The sequence below is a fragment of the Megalobrama amblycephala genome, linkage group LG16, assembly GCF_018812025.1.
Source record: "Megalobrama amblycephala isolate DHTTF-2021 linkage group LG16, ASM1881202v1, whole genome shotgun sequence".
Lineage (NCBI taxonomy): Eukaryota > Metazoa > Chordata > Actinopteri > Cypriniformes > Xenocyprididae > Megalobrama > Megalobrama amblycephala.
Window position 1 is genome coordinate 40,208,655 of NC_063059.1, and position 22,886 is coordinate 40,231,540.

At 34.5% G+C, this 22,886-nt stretch overlaps 4 protein-coding genes and 1 pseudogene across 8 annotated transcripts in view; all 5 read left to right on the forward strand.

Moving 5' to 3' along the window:
- Positions 1-22,886, forward strand: part of LOC125248716 — a 551,526-nt pseudogene that overhangs the window by 505,509 nt on the left and 23,131 nt on the right.
- The window catches only part of LOC125248639 (gastrula zinc finger protein XlCGF52.1-like), a 221,620-nt gene that overhangs the window by 105,372 nt on the left and 93,362 nt on the right, over positions 1-22,886 (forward strand). The window contains exon 5 of one of the 3 annotated variants that reach the window (XM_048160706.1): positions 17,775-17,780. The exons of the other annotated variants lie outside the window; for them this stretch is intronic. The gene's annotated coding sequence lies outside the window, so the exon portion shown is untranslated. The remainder of the gene's footprint in view (positions 1-17,774; positions 17,781-22,886) is intronic. 3 annotated transcript variants of the gene reach the window in all.
- LOC125248673 (gastrula zinc finger protein XlCGF7.1-like) lies at positions 1,398-16,333 on the forward strand. 3 transcript variants are annotated; one of them, XM_048160786.1, is made up of 3 exons: positions 8,891-9,087; positions 12,650-12,898; positions 15,260-16,333. In XM_048160786.1, the coding sequence occupies exons 2-3, from the start codon at positions 12,844-12,846 to the stop codon at positions 16,069-16,071; spliced, it is 867 nt and encodes a 288-aa protein (XP_048016743.1). In that variant the 5' UTR covers positions 8,891-9,087; positions 12,650-12,843; the 3' UTR covers positions 16,072-16,333. The 3 variants fall into 3 exon arrangements, with proteins under 3 accessions (XP_048016742.1, XP_048016743.1, XP_048016744.1); XM_048160787.1 differs by lacking the exon at positions 8,891-9,087 and adding an exon at positions 10,191-11,032; XM_048160785.1 differs by lacking the exons at positions 8,891-9,087; positions 12,650-12,898 and adding an exon at positions 1,398-3,846.
- On the forward strand, positions 17,868-20,263 carry LOC125248675 (zinc finger protein 239-like). Its single transcript, XM_048160791.1, has 2 exons — positions 17,868-18,617; positions 19,216-20,263. The coding sequence occupies exons 1-2, from the start codon at positions 18,533-18,535 to the stop codon at positions 20,022-20,024; spliced, it is 894 nt and encodes a 297-aa protein (XP_048016748.1). The 5' UTR covers positions 17,868-18,532; the 3' UTR covers positions 20,025-20,263.
- Positions 20,446-22,475, forward strand: LOC125248687 (gastrula zinc finger protein XlCGF7.1-like). Its single transcript, XM_048160804.1, has 3 exons — positions 20,446-20,521; positions 21,025-21,223; positions 21,467-22,475. Exons 2-3 carry the CDS (start codon positions 21,139-21,141, stop codon positions 22,201-22,203), a joined length of 822 nt encoding a protein of 273 aa, XP_048016761.1. The 5' UTR covers positions 20,446-20,521; positions 21,025-21,138; the 3' UTR covers positions 22,204-22,475.

Consider the following 22,886-nt stretch of genomic DNA (forward strand, 5'->3'; position numbering starts at 1 on the left):
TCCCACAACAATTCACCAATAAATACTGGGAATATTCACATCATCCTACAAGAGAAGGACAAACTCCAGGTGTAGCAGCTGAAATCTGTGTGACTGTTAAAGATGGAGTTTATTAAAGAGGAGATTGAAGACATTAGTGATCCAGAACCATCCAGAATAAAACATGAAGATACTGAGGAACAAATAGTTTGGTGTCCATTCTTGATTCTTCATCGTTGACTGCTGAGAAACATTAATGTAACAAAGCTTCAGTTCAACAGATCTATAAATGATGAGCACAATAATAATAATAACAGAGAAAATGCAGCTCTACTATCATAAATATTATAATCTGATATCTGTTTGAGTGTATTAACAAGGGAATGACAGAACTAACTTTTGGCACATTAAAGATCTGATACTTACTCGTAAAAATCCCTGATCACTTGTTTTCTTTTATTAAATCAGGGTTCAATTGAATTTTCAAATTTATGTGTAAAAAATTATTTTTATATTTCCTACTCTGAAATAATAGCAACATCTACTTGAATAACATATATTTATGTCATTTACTTATTTACTAATTGTTAAATAATTTATTTCTTTGGCTTCACTTTTTGACTTTCTCTGTGTCTTGGGATTTTTCCATTGTGCACATCATGTACCTACTTAGACAAAACAAGAAGTAGTAGTCCTTGGACACACCAACACTCTCACACACAACCAGAAGTTGAAGACACACACACATTTACGCACATACATTTCTTATTTGTTATTATATTTCTTGAAACGCCATACATGGTAAGATTTGATTCTTAAGTCGTATGATTGGATGCTCAAGCCATCCTGGAGATTGTTGTTTGACCTATGTCTATAAATATGACCCTTCTTCCTGAATAAATCTGAGAATGCTTTGTACCACACTTTATCTGTGTCTGCTTGGTCATTCTCCTGTGATCTTGCGCTGCTTCTGCCACACATCACGGGCTGAGGCGCCTGTTTCTTAACTGATGACTGGAATTACAAATATTCTACCTATTATTGAGATTTTGATCTAACAGTTTGGGGGCTCGTCCGGGATATTCCCAAGAAACACGGGACTGGGGACTGAGAGGTCATCCTTCATCACAGGTAAGTTGTTTTTAATAATTTCCTGTGGTGGTAGGCTTGATTGAACTCATCCCATAATAGGTAGTGTTATCCTTGGATGCAGCTCTAAGAGTTAGTCCAGTAAGATTTCTCTGTAAGGGTACTGTTTAAACGCACAGCTACCTGGCAAATATTTTGGCAATCCCTCCGAGCGAGGAAGATCTGTGCAGATCCGCCCTGACGGAAAAACAAAGTGTTGATGGGAATATTCCGGTTGACGAATTAATAAAATTGTCTGAAAAATTATAATTAAAGAATTATAAAGAGACCCCTTTGGTGTGGTGTGGCAACTTAAAGATCAAATTAGGTGAAGGATGGGTCAAAAGATATCAAGACCAATACAAGATGAGACACCCCGAAATTGGATGTTTAGAAATAATTGTAGATATTGGACTGAACCCTATTTATCATATTTAAAGGGGTGGACTCAAGGAAAAATACAATTGGATCCTTTCCCCAAAGAAGGTTCTTTTAAGCCAGGGGATATGGAAAGTGCAAATTCGATGATTAATGGGGGCTGGGGAGACCCAGACTGGAATTATAAGTACATGAAAGAGTTGTACAATAAATGGAAAGAGATATTGGGATAAAGGTCCAGAGAGGCCAAAATTGCCCCATGCCTCAGTATCCCCTTCAAATATTTGTCAATATAAGGCTCCTACAGTAGAGGAATTGAAACAACCTCTCATTCCACCAAAATTACATCCCACCCTGCCAGAATGTAGAAAAGACGGATATGCAATGATGAGTGAAACAAAGCAGTGTGTGGCAGGGGGGGCCGCAGCTGCAAGTAAACAGGCAGACTGCGAGAAGCCAAAAGATGAACAAAAATCAGAGCCTGCTTTTATGTTTGTGAGACAGTTTACCATATGTTTTCTGGCTGTATTAGAGTCAGTTGCTGTAGTTAAAAATGATAGAAACTGTAAAATGTAAAACAATAAACAAACTGAACAAATTTATTTCAATATAAAAAAACAAACTGAATGGCTGACATATTTGTTTACGAATTATTTCAAGCCATTTAAATGCATAATCTTGTATAGCAGCTGTCATTCACATTTTGACTACATTAAAAAGAGAATGACAGAACTAACATTTGGCAGATTAAAGAACTGATACTTGATCTCTTGTTTTCTGTTAGTAAATCTGTGTTCACTTTATTTTTCACATTTATCCTCAAACTGATTCTGACTGCTTGTAATATGTTTATTTTATATGGAAGTGAAAGAGCAAAGACAAGAACTGTGAAATTTCAGAGTTGATGATGCTGTAGTTTGTTTCAGTCTGTTGACACCAAAATAATATGCTTAATGTGCCAATTTACAGAAGATCTCAGACATCACCATAATGAATGAGGTGAAAACAGAGAACTATTGGCTTTTCAGCAGCTCAGTTAAACATGATGGCCTTGTTGTTTTTGGTAACTATCAATACTAATTAAGCAAACCTTTTAGGATAATTAGGAGAGATTATTCAGTGTAAATGAAGTAGCCTACATGTAAGAGTTTGGTGTAAGAAATGCAGCTTCTAATCGTTTAATGCTACATTATACCCTTAAAACTATTCAGTTTGACTCCAATAAAACATTAAAAATATAGAACATGCACTTATTATCTATTAAAAATAATTGATGAAAAATTGAACAGGCAAAGATGACAATGGGAATGATGAGGATGTAAATATGTAATATAGGCTACAAAAATAAATGGGCAAATATAGCAAATCATGAGACATGAATTAGTCTGAAGCGCTTTTACCACAAGAATACAACTATAGGGCACTGTGAGTTAAATGAGGAATTACACTTTATCGAGACATAATGGACAATGCTGCATATCTGAGTCTAGATGTAATTTCAGTTAAAATGTGATTTGGATAAAAAGCTTCTAAATGCACAAGTAATTTTAAACTTTTGATAAATACAGTAATGACTGGATGAACACTTGATTTTTTTATGGCAGTCAATATTTGGAAAAAAACATTAATGATATTAAATTGAAGATGGATCCTAAAATTAATTTGAAGACTAAACTATAAAGTTCCAGAGGTTGACATCACGCAATCTAAATGTCGCCATTTTGGTAGGCCATCGGGAGAGCACTACAGCGGCTGTAGAGCGGCGGTACCGAAAAATTTCAACCAGACTGTTGTAATTTTACTATTTCAACATGATGGACATGCTGTGTGCCCAGATGCCAGAACAGGTGGGGGAAAGCAAAGGGAAAATAATTGTATTGTATTCCAAAGGATCCTGATAGATGACTGAAAATGTTAACCAACCAACACAACAAAATGGAGAGATGGGATTTTAAATTCCTAATTTAAAATCTTGCATATTTTAGATGTTCTTTTATATATACAGTAATAATATACAGCCTTACTCAGTACAGCAATACATGTGTTCACATAATTTCAGAGTAATTAAAGTAGTTGAGTATAGATTCAGTAACTTATTTTGATTTTCCCCAGATCTGGTCCTGTGGGCGTCAGTATCACACAGTGATCACAGTTCACACCTGCAGTGAAGCTCCTCCCACAACAATTCACCAACAAATACTGGGAATATTCACATCATCCTACAAGAGAAGGACAAACTCCAGGTGTAGCAGCTGAAATCTGTGTGACTGTTAAAGATGGAGTTTATTAAAGAGGAGATTGAAGAAATGAGTGATCCAGAACCATCCAGAATAAAACATGAAGATACTGAGGAACAAACAGGTTGGTGTCCATTCTTGATTCTTCATTGTTGACTGCCGAGAAACATTAAGGTATCAAAGCTTCAGTTCAACAGATCTGTAAATGATGAGCACTATAATTATAACAGAAAAATGCAACTCTACGATCATAAATTCATTATAATCTGACATCTATTTGATTGTATTAACAAGGTAATGACAGAACTAACATTTGGCAAATTAAAGATCTGAAACTTACTCATAAAAATCCCTGATCTCTGTTGTGTTCTACATTTAAATTGGGGTTCAGATGAATTTTAAAATTTACCCTCCTTGAAATGATTCTTATGTTTATTTTAGACCAGATGGAAGTGAAAGAGCAAAGAGACAAACTGTATGAAGTTGAAGAGGACCATTGCAACTTCAAAACGCAAAAGAGTTTTTCCATGAAGAAAAACTGTAAACAGCAACAGAAAACACATCATAAAGTGAGAGGTCATGTGTGTTTGGACTGTGGGAAGAGCTTTACTACATCTAGTCATCTGAAACGGCACCAACGAATTCATACTGGAGAAAAACCTTACAAGTGCTCATATTGTGACAAGAGTTTCTCTCGGTCTGGAAACCTGAAATCACACAAGCAAATTCATACTGGAGTGAAGCCGTACCACTGTACTCAGTGTGAGAAGAGTTTCAGAGATTTAACTGTTCTTAATGATCATATGCATGTTCACTCTGGAGAAAAATCATATAACTGTGATCAGTGTGGTAAAGATTATACTTCATCATCAAATCTAAAAAAACACCAGAAAATTCATACAAACCAAAAGCCTTATGCATGTTCCTTTTGTGGAGAGACTTTTTCACGACAGGATCACTGTAAAAAGCACCAGAAAACACACATTGGTGAGAAAGACCATGTGTGTTTGGATTGTGGGAAGAGCTTTATTAGAGCTGATAATCTGAAACAGCACCAAAGAATTCATACTGGAGAAAAACCTTACAAGTGCTCATATTGTGACAAGAGATTCAATCAGTCTGGACACCTGAAAACACATGAGCTAATTCATACTGGAGAGAAGCCGTACTACTGCCCTCCATGTGAGAAGAGTTTTAGATATTCAAATGGCCTTCTCAGGCACATGAAAAAATATCATAAGTCATCATAATGAGCAACATTTCATTTTCAAGTCAAATATGACATGAACAAAATACAGTGTCCTCCACAAATATTGGCACCCTTAGTAAATATGAGCAAAGGCAGCTGTGAAAATAAATCTGCATTGTTTAACTTTTTGATCTTTCATTAAAAAAATTCACAAAATTCTAACCTTTCATTGAAGGACAACAATTGAAAATGGGTGGAAAAGCTCATTATGAAATAAATGTTTTTCTCTAGTTCATGTTGGCCACAATTATTGGCACCCAATTATTGCAATGTCCTTTTCCCAGGATAACAGCTCTGAGTCGTCTTCTATAATGCCTGATGAGTTTGGAGAACATCTGACAAGAGATCAGAGACCATTCCTTCATGCAGAATCTCTCCAGATCCTTCAGATTCCCAGCTCCATGTTGGTGCTTCTTCTCTTCAGCTCACTCCACTCATTTTCTTTAGGGTTCAGGTCAGAGGACTGGGAAGACCATGGCAGAAGCTTCAATTTGTGCTCAGTGACACATTTTTGTGTTGGTTTTGATGTTTGTTTTGGATCATTGTCCTGATGGATGATCCAACCACTGCCCATTATAAGATTTCTAGCAGAAGCGGTCAGGTTTTGATTTTTTATCTGTTGGTATTTGATAGAATCCATGATACCATGTATCTGAACAAAATGTCCAGGACCTCCAGCAGAAAAATAGGCCCACAACATTAAAGATCCAGCAGCATATTTAACTGTGGACATGGGGTACTTTTTATCCATGTGTGCACCAAACCCATCTGGTGGGTTTGCTGCCAAAAAGCTCTTTTTTAGTTTCATCTGACCATAGAAGCCGGTCCCGTCTGAAGTTCCAGTCTTGTCTGACAACTGAATATGCTGGAGATTGTTTCTGGATGAGAGTAGAGGATTTTTCTTGAAACCCTCCCGAACATCTTGTGGGGATGTAGGTGCTGTTTGGTCTTTTTTTTTTTAGGCTTTCTGAGACTCCAGACTCAACTAATTTCTGCAATTCTCCAGCTGTGATCCTTGAAGAGTCTTTGGCCACTCAAACTTTCCTCCTCACCACGCATTAGGACGATTTAGACACACGTCCTCTTCCAGGCAGATTTGTAACATCTTTAGTTGATTGAAACTTCTTATTTATTTCCCTGATGGTGGAAATGGGGATTTTCAATGCGTTAGCTTTTTGTCTTATACCCATTTTCTATTTTGTGAAGCTCAGCAATCTTTTGCTGCACATCAGAACTATATTCTTTGGTCTCATTGTGATGAATGATTAAGGGAATTTGGCCTTTGTGTTTCCTCATGTTTATATTCCTGTGGAACAGGAAGTCATGGCTGCACAATTTCATGCTCCTAGTCACCCTGGTGTGCTAAAAAATGTAAATGTGAATGGGAATATACTTCAGAGATATTTTACTCAGAAGAATTTCTAGGGATGCCTATAATTGTGGCAAATGTGTATTGGAGAAAAACATTTATTTCATAATGAGCTTTTCCCCCATTTTCAATTGTTGTCCTTCAATGAAAGGTTAGAATTTTGTGAATTTTTTGAATGAAAGATCAAAAAGATAAACAATGCAGATTTATTTTTACAGCCACCTTTGCTCATATTTACTAAGGGTGCCAATATTTGTGAAGGGCGCTGTATGGCGTTGCTCTCAAAAGCACAATATCATCTAGTTTAACTGTGAATTTGGTGAAATGCTTAGAAAAGTGTGGTGTTTAAAACTCCAGAAAAAAATACAGTGTCAATAATTATTTGTATCTTTCCTACAGGGTAATAATTGCTAAATTAATGAGACATATCCATGTCATTTACTTTGAAATAAATTTATGTTTACTATATTGTTTCCTGATTGTGCAAGAGTCGTTTGCTTTAGTTAGAAAATAATGAAGCTGTAAAATGTAAAACAATAAACAAACTGAAAAAATAAAGTTGTTTCTTGATTTACAGATGGTTTAAAACCATTAAAACTGCTGCTTATTGACTCAGGCCTAGATTAAGTGAAGCAAATCTGCATCCATGCAGCTGTCACAGATAAAGGTGTATTTTCTTTATAACAATTTTAAGTTATTTACTTTGTGAAATAGTATATTGTGTATTACAAATGTTGTGTAATATATTATGAATGAATATTTTGAGTATTGCAATAATTTGGTAATAGTGACACCTACAAGTGAACATTGTGTAGTGTTAGAACCTGTCATGTGATCTAGCTGTGTGAATATCAGAACCATGAGAAGATGTAAGAGGTGTTTGATCGAGACGAATATTTGTTTGGAAAAAATGGATTTTTGATTAGAAGGTGCACACAGTATGTTTGTTTATTTTTTTGGATTTCATCTGTTAATTCTCAGGTTAATGTGCTTGTGCTTGTAAACTGTGATATGGACAGAAATACACATGATGCATCTATATGTAATTTTGTTTGTTTCAGTTTTTCACTGTGTCATGATGTAAAGATGTGAAGATGTCGAATGATATCCAAAGGGTGTCACGTTGTTCAAATGGTGTCAAAATAAGGCCAAGATGGCGTAATGCTGACTTTTGCAAAGAAGACATTAAACGTTCAGACATAAAGTGTGGTTCTTTTAATCATAAGAAAATCTTGAGGAGCCATTACAGTTAGAACATACGAGAGCGGTGGTTCCCAAACTTTTTAGAGTGGAGTACCCCCTGAGGCATTTACCATCCTTCTGCGTACCCCCTCTCTTCCTCTTAGACTGCACCTTTTCCATTAAGGAACAATATTTGCCCCCTAAATGGACTTTTCAGTGATTTTTTTAAAATTTTTAAAATACCTTTATAATATTAATAATAATGAAAAAAGATAAATAGAGAAATATGCATAAGAACAAATAAAGTTAACTTTACATTGACAATGTATGATTTTGTTACCAAAAGTTTTCTACAGATCCAGTACTTTAAATCGTGAGATTCCAATAAAGCAAATGTATAGTGAAATAAGGGCCAAGAAAAAAATAAAACTCATTATAATGCAATATTAAAATTTTAACTTCTATTTCTAGACATTTCACAAGTTTAATTTCACATTATTATGATTATGCCCCAAATCCTCTTCCATAGTTCTGTGACATTAATTTTGTGCAAGTTGTTTTTAGTTGTAACTTTCTGACTTGTCATTTCAATATTAAGATTTTTTTTCAGACGTAATTTATTTGATAAATTCATAAATTTCTCACGTTCACTTTAGATTTGTGAAAAAAATATTTTTGACTTGACAAATTGCCACCCAAAGGCTCTGTATAATAAATGTTCTAAAACTGTTGTAATTCTGAAGCAGGAACATATTTTAAAATAAATTTCAAAGGTTTGTCTCGAAATTAAAGGAAACGGAAACTATACAAGAAGGAGACAAAGATGCTTTTCACAGAAAAGAGGGGGAAAAGTCTATTATCAGACATTAATAGTCTGAATCGCTTCTTACCACAAGAATACGACTATAGGGCACAGTGAGTTAAATGAGGAATTACACTTGATCAAGATACATAATGGACAATGTGAGAGATGCAGCATATCTAGAGTCTAGATGTAATTTCAGTTGAAATGTGATTTGGATGAAAAGCTTCTGCTAAATGCATACATATGTAATTTTACACTATTGATACAGTAATGACAGCCAGTACGATGTATGTGTGTACAATAAATGTATGTCATATAATTGGAAAAAAAAAAATTCTGAATAGACAGTTCAACATCTTTCTGTTAAGTACTCGACCGGCAAAAATAACTGAGTCAAAATTTATCTACGTTTACATGCACCCAGATAATCTTTTTATAATTAGGCAATTAGAACTCCAAACAGAGCATTCAGAATCTGAAATCTGATGGGATTCATTACAAAATGAGTGCATGTAAACATCCAGTAGGTGGCAGTAATACACTAAAGAGATTACTAGTTTACCTTGTAAATCCAAAAGAACAAATAGAGGAAGATGGACAGAATGAGTGCTGAATGTTGAAGTTAACAATCGACGACTGTAACGACCGCGTAAGAGTTTGAATGAACGACAGCTGTGGAGTTTTTCGCAGGATGCTGTTTATTTTCAGTCTGTATGTTGTTGCCACACGTGAGAGATGTTGAACCAGCTTGAGATATGAGGTATTTCTAATTTATACGTTAAATGCTCAGGGTTAGAGTGAAAATTTAATAATCATGAAAGCTCCTAAGTTTCTAATGTAAGAATTGGTGTTAACATTGATTAACAATAATAATGCCATAATGTAGAGCTAATGTGTCTTATTTAGACCTGAAAAAGTATTTAACTTAATCAGTGTGTGTATAGTAACTGATTACATAATCAGATTTAAAAAAATAAGAACTTGTTATTAAATATTACATTTTAAAATACTCATTTTATCCAAGTAGATGCTGCACAATAGTGGTGGATGAGGAGAGACCCCTGATATGATTGTAAAGCGCTTTGGGTGTACAGTAGTACATATGAAAACACTATATAAATGCATAATTCATTCATTATCAGAATACAGTTACTTTTGTGTTGATTACATGTCATTCCAACAATGACTTTAAATTATTCATAATTAATTTATTCTCCATACTATTATTTTATACCTTTTAAATTTTCCTTTCTAAAAAAAGCCTACTGCTTTTATACATTCAGAAGGTCTTCCAGGTTTGTGGAATTGACCAAGAGTTTGATTGACAGGCGATGTAACCAATCATAACGTAATTTTTTTTCTGACAAAGCAGTCAGGGGAGTTAGCAGATTAACGTAGGTGGACTTGAACTTGAAAAATGGTGTGTACTAACGCCTTTCCGTAAAACAACATTCCTTATGATGTTCATTCATGTTTATTTGATGCTATAAATGAACTTGTAGGAAGAGATGATCGGTTCAAAAGCCGCTTGAACTGAGGCGCTACAGTGATCTGTCATGACATATTAAAGTTCCACAAAATGGTATTTATTGTTTAAATATCTTTAAAAATTACAAAATGTGAGACTTTGTTTCATATCAAAAGTAACCTGCTCTGTCTTGTTTGTCGGCACTGTAGGGACTCGTTCGACAGACGTTACCAAATGGCTTTATCAGCCAGAGGCATGATTGAACAAAGCTTAATTTGGTCCAAAAGATCCAGTTCCTGACAGGAAAAACCTAGCCTTAACAGAAGTGATGACACGACTTCTTTTAACAAAGGACTCTGTCTAAAGGACTTCTTAGCTCATCAGCAATAAACTAATCAGAACCTATCACGTGGGTCTGATCACATTAAATCTATTGATTCTCTCACAAAACCCTCTTGTATTATCGGACGGAACAGGAAAACACCCATCAACGGATTTAAAGACGAATATGTCTTATCTATACCTCCTTTGTGTTGAGCAATCCATTTTGACCCGGTCACTTTTGACTCCGGTCGCTGTTCATTGACTTTATGCTTACAGACTCAATCTTGAATTTCAAATGGACCATCATTTAAGAGATCATTTTAAACTATATACAGAATAATACATGCCATGATGTTATTACTAACATGTCTATTCAATGTATTCAATATGTGGGTTTTCTTCAAATGCATTATTGTAATCATTGTCTTAATTAGGTCAGTCTAGTAATATGTGTGTAAGAAGTGTGTCATGTTTGAGTTCTAAATGCAGAATTTATAATTCTCTGTAATTCTGTGTGAATGAAATATTGAAATTTGGTACCAGAGAAATATTAGGAAACTTTATTAAGTTACTGATAAACATGATTATGTTCCACGGACATCACAATCAATGGACAATAGACGGGGCGTGTCTAAGCTCCGTAGCAACGTCTCATTGGAGAAACACATCGGGGGACGGAGCTAACTTCCTCCTTTAAAACTATGCTTTCCCAATAGCTAGTTGTCAGAAATCGGTCAAAAAAATCGGTCAAAAGTCGGTCGAAGTGGTCAGTCGTTGAAACCCAGTAGCCGAAGCACCGCTACTTTGACCACGGCGGAAAAGTCGCTTGGGTCATGCTGAACAGAAGGAGTTGAGAACTGATCCTTTACCGGGGCTGATTTTCCATCTACCTCAGCTGTCAGAGCAAACGCAGGTACAAGCAAACTTCTCTCTCTTGCTGGAAACTGGTGAAACTCCTTTAAACCTAAAGAATCAAGCCAAAGCTCTGCTTTTGTGATTTTCCTCAGGTTGCGATGTTTAGTTAGTAGCTATTTGGGACTTTCTTCATAACTCATATCAACTCCGTGAATGTGTGTGTGTGTGTTTAGCCTTAGTTTCCTGTAATCATTAGAAGTAGTCAATAAAGCAAGAGGTATATAAGCAAGAGGTAACTTGATCTTTTAAGTTTAAGGCAGTAATTTGACACACAGCACAAGACACTCGTATATGTGAAAATCAAAACAAGCATCATAATAAAATATTGTTACTGTTGGCCGCAGAATAATATTTTATCCAGAATTGGTAAAATACTTTAACCTCAATTTTTCGTTGGACGAATAATTGATGAAGTGTTAAATATTAATTCTGAATCATTTACAGTGAATCAATTACAGTTGATTCGATTCTTATTCCCTGTAACTCAATTACCCCTCTTGATAATTAATTGAGCTAATAAATGACCTAAGGTCCTACAGCACGTTGTCAGTGTCCTCTTTGCTCCGCAATGTATTTTTCACTGTGTGAGAACATGAAGTGTGGCGAGAGATCAGCATGGCTTGTCGGACATAGCAACAGTAACTAAAGGGGGCAGGTCTTTGTGAACGGTCAATTGACTAGTTGTGACTGAGCCTTTCACTGAAATCCCAGAGACCCAGAGCATTTTTATATTAATAAATATCCTGACGCATCAAAGCTTTATAATGGCAGTGAATGGGATGAACGCGTATGAAGCTGAAGAAAGTACATCATCCAACCACGTCCATCCATCATAAAAGTACTCCACACGGCTCCAGTGGGTTAATTAAGGCCTTGTAAAGTGAAGTGATTAATTTGTGTAAGAAAAATATCCATATTTAACAAGTTATAAAGTAAAATATCTAGCTTCCGCCAGACCGCCTTCTGTATTCAACTTACAAAAAAAGCATAACTGACGCAACATAAGCTAAATATGGAAGGCGGTGTGGCGGAAGCTATTTTGCTTGTTAAATATGGATATTTTTTTCCTCAACTTATTTGTCAGCAGAAACTCTTTGACCTAATAAACTTTCTTGAAGATGACTCTGAGATTTTAGGTTAATAATTTAAGAAGTTAATAATGTCAACAATAAAATTAAGTCAATAATGATAAATAATAAAATTAAGTTCACAGTTTTTTGATATCGGTTAATGGTCACATGACATGCTGGAAAACAAAGAAAACCTTTCATATTTTCATATTAGTGTTTTATTTTGATTGTTTGTTTTTTCTGTGTTTGTTTTTTTACTTTTTTGGAATTTTTATGATTTAATGAATAGCTTTCCGTTAAACTCACAAACCCTTTGCAGTTCAGTCATGAACTCCAGTCTGGGAAACCCTGACGTAATGTGATATTTAAAACATAAATAATGGAATATATTTTCTTTCTCTTTGTATTTATATATCAATGTGTTACATGGTTATCCTATATTCAAATCAGTGTGATAAATTAGTTAGATCAGAAATAAACTAAAAGTAATCTAAAAGTAGTCAGACTATATATTTAGTTACTTCTTCTTCTTTTTTCCCCCCCAGATCTGGTCCTGTGGGTGTCAGTCTCACACAGTGATCACAGTTCACACCTGCAGTGAAGCTCCTCCCACAACAACTCACCAACAAATACTGGGAATATTCACATCATCCTACAAGAGAAGGACAAACTCCAGGTGTAGCAGCTGAAAACTGTGTGACTGTTAAAGACTGAGTTTATTAAAGAGGAGATTGAAGACATGAGTGATCCAGAACCATCCAGAATAAAACATGAAGAAACTGAGGAACAAATAGGTTGGTGTTCATTCTTGATTCTTCATCGTTGACTGCTGAGAAACATTAGCCCTAGAATGCAGGAACCAAAAAACCTACACAAATGCATAAATGGGGTCAAAAATACCTGTATTGGAATTAGTTTTCTTTAAATAAATAAATAAATAAATAGGTGTCCTATTAATTAAAATAATGACAAATGTTTTAATACATCAAACATGTTTATTTGTCCACTTTCCTTGAATGCATTTCAAAAAGTAAAATGTAGTATTTTTCAAAAATGCAGTGTTTTTTTTAAACCAAGTATATTCTAGTCTGAACAGTTAATCCTCACATTTCTCACAGACCTTGTGAAAATTATCTTTTCAGACAAAAATGGAACATTTCACATAAGATTTGCACCTTTTTAAGCATAGTTTTCACCTCTTTCTTTGTTTGGGCCCTCGGCTGTCCTTTCCTGAGGCCTTTCTCTACTACATCTGAAATAGCATTTGAAATCTACATTTCAGAAATGTATGACTGTTAAAAATTATGTGTTGTATGAATTAAGTATTGTAGGAATTGAGGGTGAACCAGACAAATGAATCTTCCAGATGATTCGTTCAAACCTAATTCCACTCAAAAACTCAACACTCCAGACGCCAAATCAACAATCTAGGACCATAAATGAAGTGGGCTCCAGCCCGTCTGAGCTAACTAACGAACACCCCCCCCCCAGTGAAATGCTTAATGGCTTTGCAAACTTGTAAAAGAAGAGCCAAGCTAAGGAAGTACTTAAGCTGTTTGTAAAATACGTATTGGTTTGAAGAGGTCACAGCTCTAGCCCCACCAAGATAACACCTGGGGCCGGTTGCATAAACTGCTAAGTCTACTCTTACAAGTTAGTCATCAAATTTTTTTCTTTAAGACTGTTCATAACTTTTTTAAATCGGTTACATAACTTAGAGTGGTCTAATTTAATACCGAAAAGTAAGGCTGATTACCCCTAACTAACGGTAATACTAGTTCTTAAGATACAGTCTTAACATAATGGCTATGTTTATGTCCAAAACAATTCTAAACAGACTTGTAATCAAACATCGTTCAACTGCATAATTGCATATCATATCTACACACTATATACGTGACCATTATGGTTAGATTACTCACAATTCGTGTAATTGTTATAACTATTGAATGTTTGATTGAAAGTGTGCCTTGTTTGGTATGAATGTAAATCTCTATTCATAACTTAAATTTTGGCTTGAATGAAATCTGTAAAATGTATCGTATTCGTTTTATAGAAATCATGTCTAAGCTGTACTCCCTCTCTGCTAATATCAGGAAAGTTAAGAGACCATAACATGATTTATAATGAGGGGAGGAGAAAAGCCACCTCTGAAACAAAGACAATACCTAATTGGTCAGAACTCCTCAAAGAGGTTGGACAAAAACCTCAATTTAAAAATTCATTACACAAATTCAAGACAATGAAGATTATGAAGATCAAGATTTGGGAGATGAAAATGGGTTAAGAACAAACAGCTATAATTAAGCCATCCAACTATTCTCGTATCACTTACTTTTCTTGCTTTTACTTTTCTTTTACTTTGCTTTTCAACTACTATATAGTAGGGAGATGTGTGTGTGTTTTCAAGTGTAAGTTTTAAGAAAATAAATATTATTATTGACAAAAATGTATCCAAACATACTGTTGAGTCAAAATTCTGTAGGAAATGAATATGGGTCAATTTGACCCCCTTTAAACATACTTGGGATAGTGATACAAAAATTTGATTTTTCTCTCATCGAATGACCAAGAAATGTGAAAATGTTGATTAGGGTCAGAAACAAGTAAGTATGAATTAAAGAATTCATAAAATATCAAATGGATAAATGTTTTTATTGATAAAACAATTAAAAAATCACAGCAATTTTACCCCCTTTATGCATTCTAGGGTTAAAGTATCAAAGCTTCAGTTCACCAGATCTAGTGGCTGTGAAATAATGAGCACTATTAACAGAGAAAATGCAACTCTGTCATCATAGACTTGTTTACGATAATTTGAAATCTGTTTGATTGTATTAACAAGAGAATGACACAACTAACCTTAGGCAAAAAATAATCACCTTGGTTTATTTAAATACTCTCCTTCCATGAATTTTGAGTCTGAAAGAGAAACTACAAGAGAAAAAACAACAGTAAGGTCAGCCGCAAAAATAACCCTGTCTACACCTTTTCATTAGTAAATCCTGACAGTAGTTTTTTTTAATACCAAAACAGGAGCTGTTAGTAAATCTGACACCTGGTCTCTTGTTTTCAGCTATTAAATCATAGTTCACTTGAAATTTCATATTTATCCTCCTTGAACAGATTCTAACTATGTATTATGTTTATTTTAGATCAGATGAAAGTGAAAGAGCAAGAACTATCTGAAGTTGAGGAGGAACATTGCAACTTCAAAACTCAAAAGAGATTTTCATTGATGGAAAACTGTAAACAGCAACAGAAAACAGATAATAAAGTGAGAGATCATGTGTGTTGTGACTGTGGGAAGAGCTTTTCGAAAGCTTGCTGTCTGAAAGAGCACCAAAAAATTCATACTGGAGAAAAACCTTACAAGTGCTCATATTGTGACAAGAGTTTTGCTCAGTCTGGAACTCTGAAAATACATGAGCGAATTCATACTGGAGAGAAGCCGTACCACTGTACTCAGTGTGAGAAGAGTTTCAAATGTAAAACTGATCTCAAGTATCATCTCCGTGTTCACTCTGGAGAAAAACCATATAACTGTGATCAGTGTGGTAAATGTTTTAAATTATCAGCCAATCTAAAAGAACACCTGAAAACTCACATAAACGAGAGGCCTTATTTTGCATGTTCATTTTGTGAAGAGTTTTTTACTCGGCAGGATCATTGTAAACGACACCAGAAAAAACACACCAGTGAGAAAGATCATGTGTGTTCGAAGTGTGGGAAGAGCTTTACTAGAGCTGACAATCTGAAACAGCACCAAAGAATTCATACTGGAGAAAAACCTTACAAATGCTCATTTTGTGACAAGAGTTTCCCTCAGTCAGGACACCTGAAATCACATGAGCGACTTCATACTGGAGAGATGCCGTACCACTGTACTCAGTGTGAGAAGAGTTTCAATCATAAAAGAAGCCTTCTGACTCATATGAAGAAATGTAGTAAGAAGTCGCCACAATGAGCAACATTTAATTTATTCATCTTTTCTCACTGGATAATTACTTTGCAAAATCAGTTTTTCCCCCCTGGTTGTACAAGAGTCAGTTGCTGTAGAAGGAAAAAAACTGACTAAATGTCATTAAAACTGCTGCAGTAAGTTGCAAGTATGTACAAATATCAATGATTTGCAGTGTTGAGAGGTTTTTGGTAACTGTTCCAGCAAACATTTATTTGTTTTATTGAATTGATAAAATAGATCTGAAACAATAAATTGTATGTTTTAATTAATTGTTTATATTCTTTTACTTGATGTATATCATATTTATTTTGTTCTGCAAGAAAGAGGGAAAATATGTATTTTTGTTCATAAATAAGTGATAGACAGAAATCATCAGTATCATAATTTCACCATGGATATTTCCAGAACCTATGGTTAACTTAGACTTAATTAAAAAGAAAAAGGAATGGTTGGAGAATGAAACAGGGGGAAAAACATCAATTTAATACAAGAATTCATTAACAAAAAATATAATGGATATTTAGAAATTAATACAGATGGCTCTAAAGATCCAGGTAATGGGCATGTAGTTGGCATTGATATTCCAGAACTCAAAGTAAAGATCAATAAAAGAATATCCAATCATGTTTCTGTATATACAGCTGAACTAGTGGCAGTTTCTCTGGGTTTGCAATGTGTGGAGGAAGTCAAACCGGACAGAATGATAATATATTCAGACTCAGCAGCAATATTACAGACTCTTATTACTAGTAAAACAACTAGAGAAGATATTTTAATAGAAATGTATACAGCATTGTTAAATTTAGAAAGATTGCAAATAGATGATGGTTTGATGATTTGTTGGATACCTGCACATATAGGAATCTTAGGTAATGAGGAAGCTGATAAATTAGTGAAAAAAGTATCAAATCTTACTGATAAAATTGAGATTTCTCTTGGAAAATGAAGGTAAAACTATAATAAAAAGTAATATTGACAAAAATTGACAAAAAATATGGGATTTAGATAATTAAGGAAGAGAATATTACAGAGTTCAAAAAACAGTTAAAGTTAGAACATACACTGCAAAAAATGCTGTTCTTACTTAGAATTTTTGTCTTGTTTTTAGTCAAAATATCTTAAAGTTCTTAAATCAAGAAGCATTTTCTTGATAAGTACAAATTATTTTCTTGTTTTCAGGAAAAATGAATCAAAATTAAGCACTTTTTTCCTTAAAACAAGCACAATAATCTGCCAATGGGGTAAGCAAAATAAGTCCAAACTGCTTATTCTTGGTTTGAAATAAGATTATTTTGCTTACCCCATTGGCAGATTATTTTGCTTGTTTTAAGGAAAAACTTACTTAATTTTGACTTATTTTTCCTGAAAACAAGAAAATGCTTCTTGATTTAACAACTTTGATATTTTGACTAGAAACAAGACAAAAACTCTAAGTAAGAACAGCATTTTTTGCAGTGTATGTTATTTCTTACGAGTAAAATAAGAATAAAAAATAAAAACTCAGATATACGTACATGAGGTATGTAATTGTAAAAAAAATGTAGAACATGTTTTAATAAAATGTAGGAAATTTCAGGAAGAGAGAAGAAAATGTAAAGAATGTATTATTAAAATAGGGATGGAATGGGATATAAGAAGTATTTTAGGTATAGGAAATTCTCAAAGTGAAGTTGTTGAGGCATTAATGAAGTTTATGCAAGAAACAGGTATAGGTAAAAGAATTTAAAAAAATTATCAATGAAGCCATGATTTTACACACTCCAATATAGTAGGTGGCAGTTTGCACCTTTAACAATGGCCTGTAACCCGTCGTAAAACTAAAATAAGAAGAAGTCAGTCAGGTATGTCTCTGCATTAAATAGTGAAAAAATATCCTGTATTAAGTTAAGAATAAGTAAGAATTGTATTAATTATAAAAGTGCCATAAAACCAGAACAAGTTTCTGCCAACAGTTCGATGTATTTTTGGAGTTTTATTAAAACTAACCTTTGGTAAATCAAAGATCTGATATGAGACCTGATTTCTTGTTTTCTGTTATTAAATCAGAGTTCACCTGAATTTATCCTCATTTAATGGATTCTAACTGCTTAAAATGTTTATTTCAAACCAGATGGAAGTGAAAGAGGAAAGACAATAAATTAAGTGAAATTTCAAAGGTGATGATGCTGTAGTTAGTTTCAGCCAATGAAATGTGCTTATTGTGCCAATTTACAGAAGATCTCAGACATCACCATAATGAATGAGGTGAAAACAGGGAACTTATAGTATTCAGATGATGCATTAAACATGATGGCCCTGTACTTTTTAAATGCAGATTGTATAAAAACACAGTAATCACAGTTCACACCTGCAATGAAGCTCCTCCCACAACAATTCACCAATAAATACTGGGAATATTCACATCATCCTACAAGAGAAGGACAAACTCCAGGTGTAGCAGCTGAAATCTGTGTGACTGTTAAAGATGGAGTTTATTAAAGAGGAGACTGAAGACATGAGTGATCCAGAACCATCCAGAATAAAACATGAAGATACTGAGGAACAAACAGGTTAGTGTCTATTCTTTAGTCTAGGCTACATTGCTGACTGCTGAGAAACATTAACCATTGAATGCAGGAACCAAAAAACCTGAATGCATAAAAAGCATCAAAAATACCTGTTGGAATTAGTTATATATTAGTTATATAGTTATTAGTTATATATATATATATATAATACATTCTTTTAATATATTCAATTTTAAGAATTTTTTATTTCAATAAAATCATAGGCACTGGTACCATTTTAAAAGTATTAATTTGGCTCCGTTATTGTAAATAAACCATATGATACCCAACCCTACCCAGCAATAACTTGGACATAACAATCAGCTTGAGTGGTTTATTTAAATACTCTCCTTCCAAAAATTTTGAGTCCGAAAGACAAACTTCTATGAGAGCATATGCAGTAAGATCATCCACAAAAATAACCCTGTCCACACCTTTTCATTAGTAAATCCTGACAGTAGTTTTTTTTAATACCAAAACAGGAGCTGTTAGTAAATCTGGCCTCTGATTTCTTGTTTTCAGCTATTAAATCATAGTTCACTTGAATTTTCATATTTATCCTCCTTGAACAGATTCTAACTATGTATTATGTTTATTTTAGATCAGATGAAAGTGAAAGAGCAAGAACTATCTGAAGTTGAGGAGGAACATTGCAACTTCAAAACTCAAAAGAGATTTTCATTGATGGAAAACTGTAAACAGCAACAGAAAACACATAAAGTGAGAGATCATGTGTGTTGTGACTGTGGGAAGAGCTTTACTAGAGCTGACAGTCTGAAAAAGCACCAAAGAATTCATACTGGAGAAAAACCTTACAAATGCTCATATTGTGACAAGAGTTTTGCTCAGTCTGGAACTCTGAAAATACATGAGCGAGTTCATACTGGAGAGAAGCCGTACCACTGTACTCAGTGTGAGAAGAGTTTCAAATGTAAAACTGATCTCAAGTATCATCTCCGTGTTCACTCTGGAGAAAAACCATATAACTGTGATCAGTGTGGTAAATGTTTTAAATTATCATCAAATCTAAAAGAACACCTGAAAACTCACATAAACAAGAGGCCTTATTTTGCATGTTCATTTTGTGAAGAGTTTTTTACTCGGCAGGATCATTGTAAACGACACCAGAAAAAACACACCAGTGAGAAAGATCATGTGTGTTCGAAGTGTGGGAAGAGCTTTATTAGAGCTGACAATCTGAAACAACATCAAAGAATTCATACTGGAGAAAAACCTTACAAATGCTCATATTGTGACAAGAGTTTCCCTCAGTCAGGACACCTGAAAGAACATGAGCGAGTTCATACTGGAGAGATGCCGTACCACTGTACTCAGTGTGAGAAGAGTTTCAATCATAAAAGAAGTCTTCTGACTCATATGAAGAAATGTAGTAAGAAGTCGCCACAATGAGCAACATTTTATTCATTCATCTTTTCTCACTGGATAATTACTTTGCAAAATCTGTTTTTCCCCATGGTTGTACAAGAGTCCATTGCCGTAGAATGTAAAATGTTAAACTGACTTTCTTAATTTGCAGATGGTTTAAAATGGCATTAAAACTGCTGCAGTAAGTTGCAAATTTGTACAAAAATAAAGTATTTATAGTGTTGAGTTTTGTTTTATTTTTTTGTAACCCCTATAATGAGACTAGTTTAATATACTGTTCCAGCTAACTTTTATTTATTTATTGAATTGGTAAAATAGATCTGAAACGATACATATACCTTAACTGATTATTTTTACTTGACATATATCATATTTATTTTGTTCTGCAAGAGAGAGGGAAAATGTGTATTTTTGTTTATAAATAATATTTTTGAATTCGTTCTGTGAGTGACGTCATCTGTAATGGACCGGTCGCGCGCGCTTGTTTTCGGAACAGCCAGTGACTGGAGAGAGTCAGTCAGGTAAGTCTCTGATGTTCTTTGCGTTAAAGAGTGAAATATGCTGTATTGAGTTAAGTTTCGAGCTGATATTAATTATAGAAGTGCCATAAACCCGGAACAAGTTTATGTATGCGTTTTTCTGCCAACAGTTCGATGTATTGTTGTCGTTTTATTAACGCACGTCTTTGTTTTATGTTGCCGCCAAATTAGAGCGCGGGATTTTCCCTGTTTCTCCACATATAATTTTGGAGGATTGTGCCTCTTGAAATGTCGTTTAGTGTAGTAAAAGTGTATAGCTTTCATTTTAATGTTAAAATGTATGTTTATAGCCATATCTGTGACCTGTGTATTCAATGAATTGCAGTTATTAGGGAAACATTTTGACTATTAATGAGAATGACTGAAATATTCTTTGGGTCATCGCAAATCTGATATATGATAGATACATGATCTCTTCTATTCTGTTATTAAATCAGTGTTTACATGAATTTTCTCTTTCTAACTACTTAATCTGTTTATTTTAGACCAGATGGAAGTGAAAGAGCAAAGACAAGAAAAAAAATTAAATAAAAACACAGAAAAAAAGTAAGAAGGACAAACTCCAGGTGTTGCAGCTGAAATCTGTGTGACTGTTAAAGATGGAGTTTATTAAAGAGGAGATTGAAGACATCAGTGATCCAGAACCATCCAGAATAAAAGATGAAGAAACTGAGGAACAAATAGGTTGGTGTCCATTCTTGATTCTTCATTGTTGACTGCTTTGGTAGATGTGAATAAGCAGTAAATGGATAATAAATAAATATTAACCTTGTATATAGCGGTTTTCAAACACATTTTAATATTAACAAGTGAATGACAGAACAAACCTGTGCCACATGAAAGATCTGATACCTGATCTTTGTTGATTTCTGCTATTAAATCAGGGTTGAATCACTTGAACTTATTCTAACTTGATGTATATTTTAGACCAGGTGGAAGTGAAACAGCAAAGAGAAGAACTTAATGAAGAGGAGGAGGAACATCATAACTTTAAAATTCAAAGAACAAATGCCAACAAGCTGCACACCTGCACTCAGTGTGGAAAGAGTTTCACAGAAAAAGGATACCTTAACAAACACATGAGAATTCACACTGGAGAAAAACCGTTTACATGCACTCAGTGTGGAAAGAGTTTTTCCCAAGCATCAAGTCTCAGACATCATCTGCTCTGTCATTCCGGAGAAAAGCCATTTAACTGTGATCATTGTGGTAAAGATTTTAATTCATCATCATATCTAAAACAACACCTGAAATTTCATTCAGGTGAGAGGCCTTATGTGTGCTTTTTCTGTGGAAATAGTTTTTTGTGGCTGAACAGTTTTAAACAGCACCAGAAAACCCATAATGAAAGGAGAGATCATGTGTGTTGTGATTGTGGGAAGAGCTTTATTACATCTAGTCATTTGAAACGGCACCAAAGAATTCATACTGGAGAAAAACCTTACAAGTGCTCATATTGTGACAAGAGTTTCGCTCATTCCGGGACCCTGAAATCACATGAGCGAGCTCATACTGGAGAGAAGCCGTACCACTGTACTGAGTGTGGCAAGAGTTTCAAACATAAAAGAAGCCTTCTGACACACATGAAGAAATGTCATAAGACGTCACAATCGGTAACATTTCATTTTCATGTCAAATACGTTCAAGTAAATGGAACAAAATGAACAAAATATGGTGTTTCCCCCAAAAGCACAATATCATCTAGTTTAACTTTGAATTTGGCAACTAGAACTAGAAGACTTGTTCGCAGTGTAATGGCCACCTAACGTTAAATATTGTTCATGACATCAATGTTGACGTGTCTTTAAGATGAATTCTTGTATAAACCCTGTTCTTTGACTTAGTATTGGTGCTATTGCAATGACTCTTAATGCATTACTTGTAGAAATTGAAGAATTACCTTTTTTACTTAAGACAATTAAAGATGTCACTGACACATTGAGTTAAGTTAAAAGTATCTGGGAAAGAACAACCTGCTACAGAGGTCTTATGTGATTGCTTGGAGTATTCACATCAATGAACAAGTAAAGGATTTGGTTGGAATATTACTACAACAGAAGTCTATGGTTTAAAGAGATTTGAGTAAGTAAGAGTATGTAAGAGAGTATGGGCAAACACAGTATGGGGTAATGTCCCTCCATGGATATTTCCAATTCCCAATGTTGACTTTAAAGGTGCTCTAAGTGATCCTGGGTGGATGTAACTTCCTGTTGACATTCGAAGTGTTGTCAAACAAAACAGGCTAGCTAGACCCTCCCTCCTCCTCCCCCTCCCCTCCCCTCCTTGCTTCCTGAAACGGTCATGAATGTGCATTTAAAATCATTCTTGTCGGTTATTGGCTGGAGCA

Bases quoted from the DNA above. Each gene is read 5' to 3' on its own strand.
- LOC125248687 (XM_048160804.1), top strand. From the start codon at position 21,139: ATGGAGTTTATTAAAGAGGAGATTGAAGACATCAGTGATCCAGAACCA. The intron at 21,224-21,466 runs GTTGGTGTCCAT...TGTATATTTTAG, and splicing joins AGAAACTGAGGAACAAATAG to ACCAGGTGGAAGTGAAACAG.
- LOC125248675 (XM_048160791.1), top strand. From the start codon at position 18,533: ATGGAGTTTATTAAAGAGGAGACTGAAGACATGAGTGATCCAGAACCA. The intron at 18,618-19,215 runs GTTAGTGTCTAT...TGTTTATTTTAG, and splicing joins AGATACTGAGGAACAAACAG to ATCAGATGAAAGTGAAAGAG.
- LOC125248673 (XM_048160785.1), top strand. From the start codon at position 3,762: ATGGAGTTTATTAAAGAGGAGATTGAAGAAATGAGTGATCCAGAACCA. The intron at 3,847-15,259 runs GTTGGTGTCCAT...TGTTTATTTTAG, and splicing joins AGATACTGAGGAACAAACAG to ATCAGATGAAAGTGAAAGAG.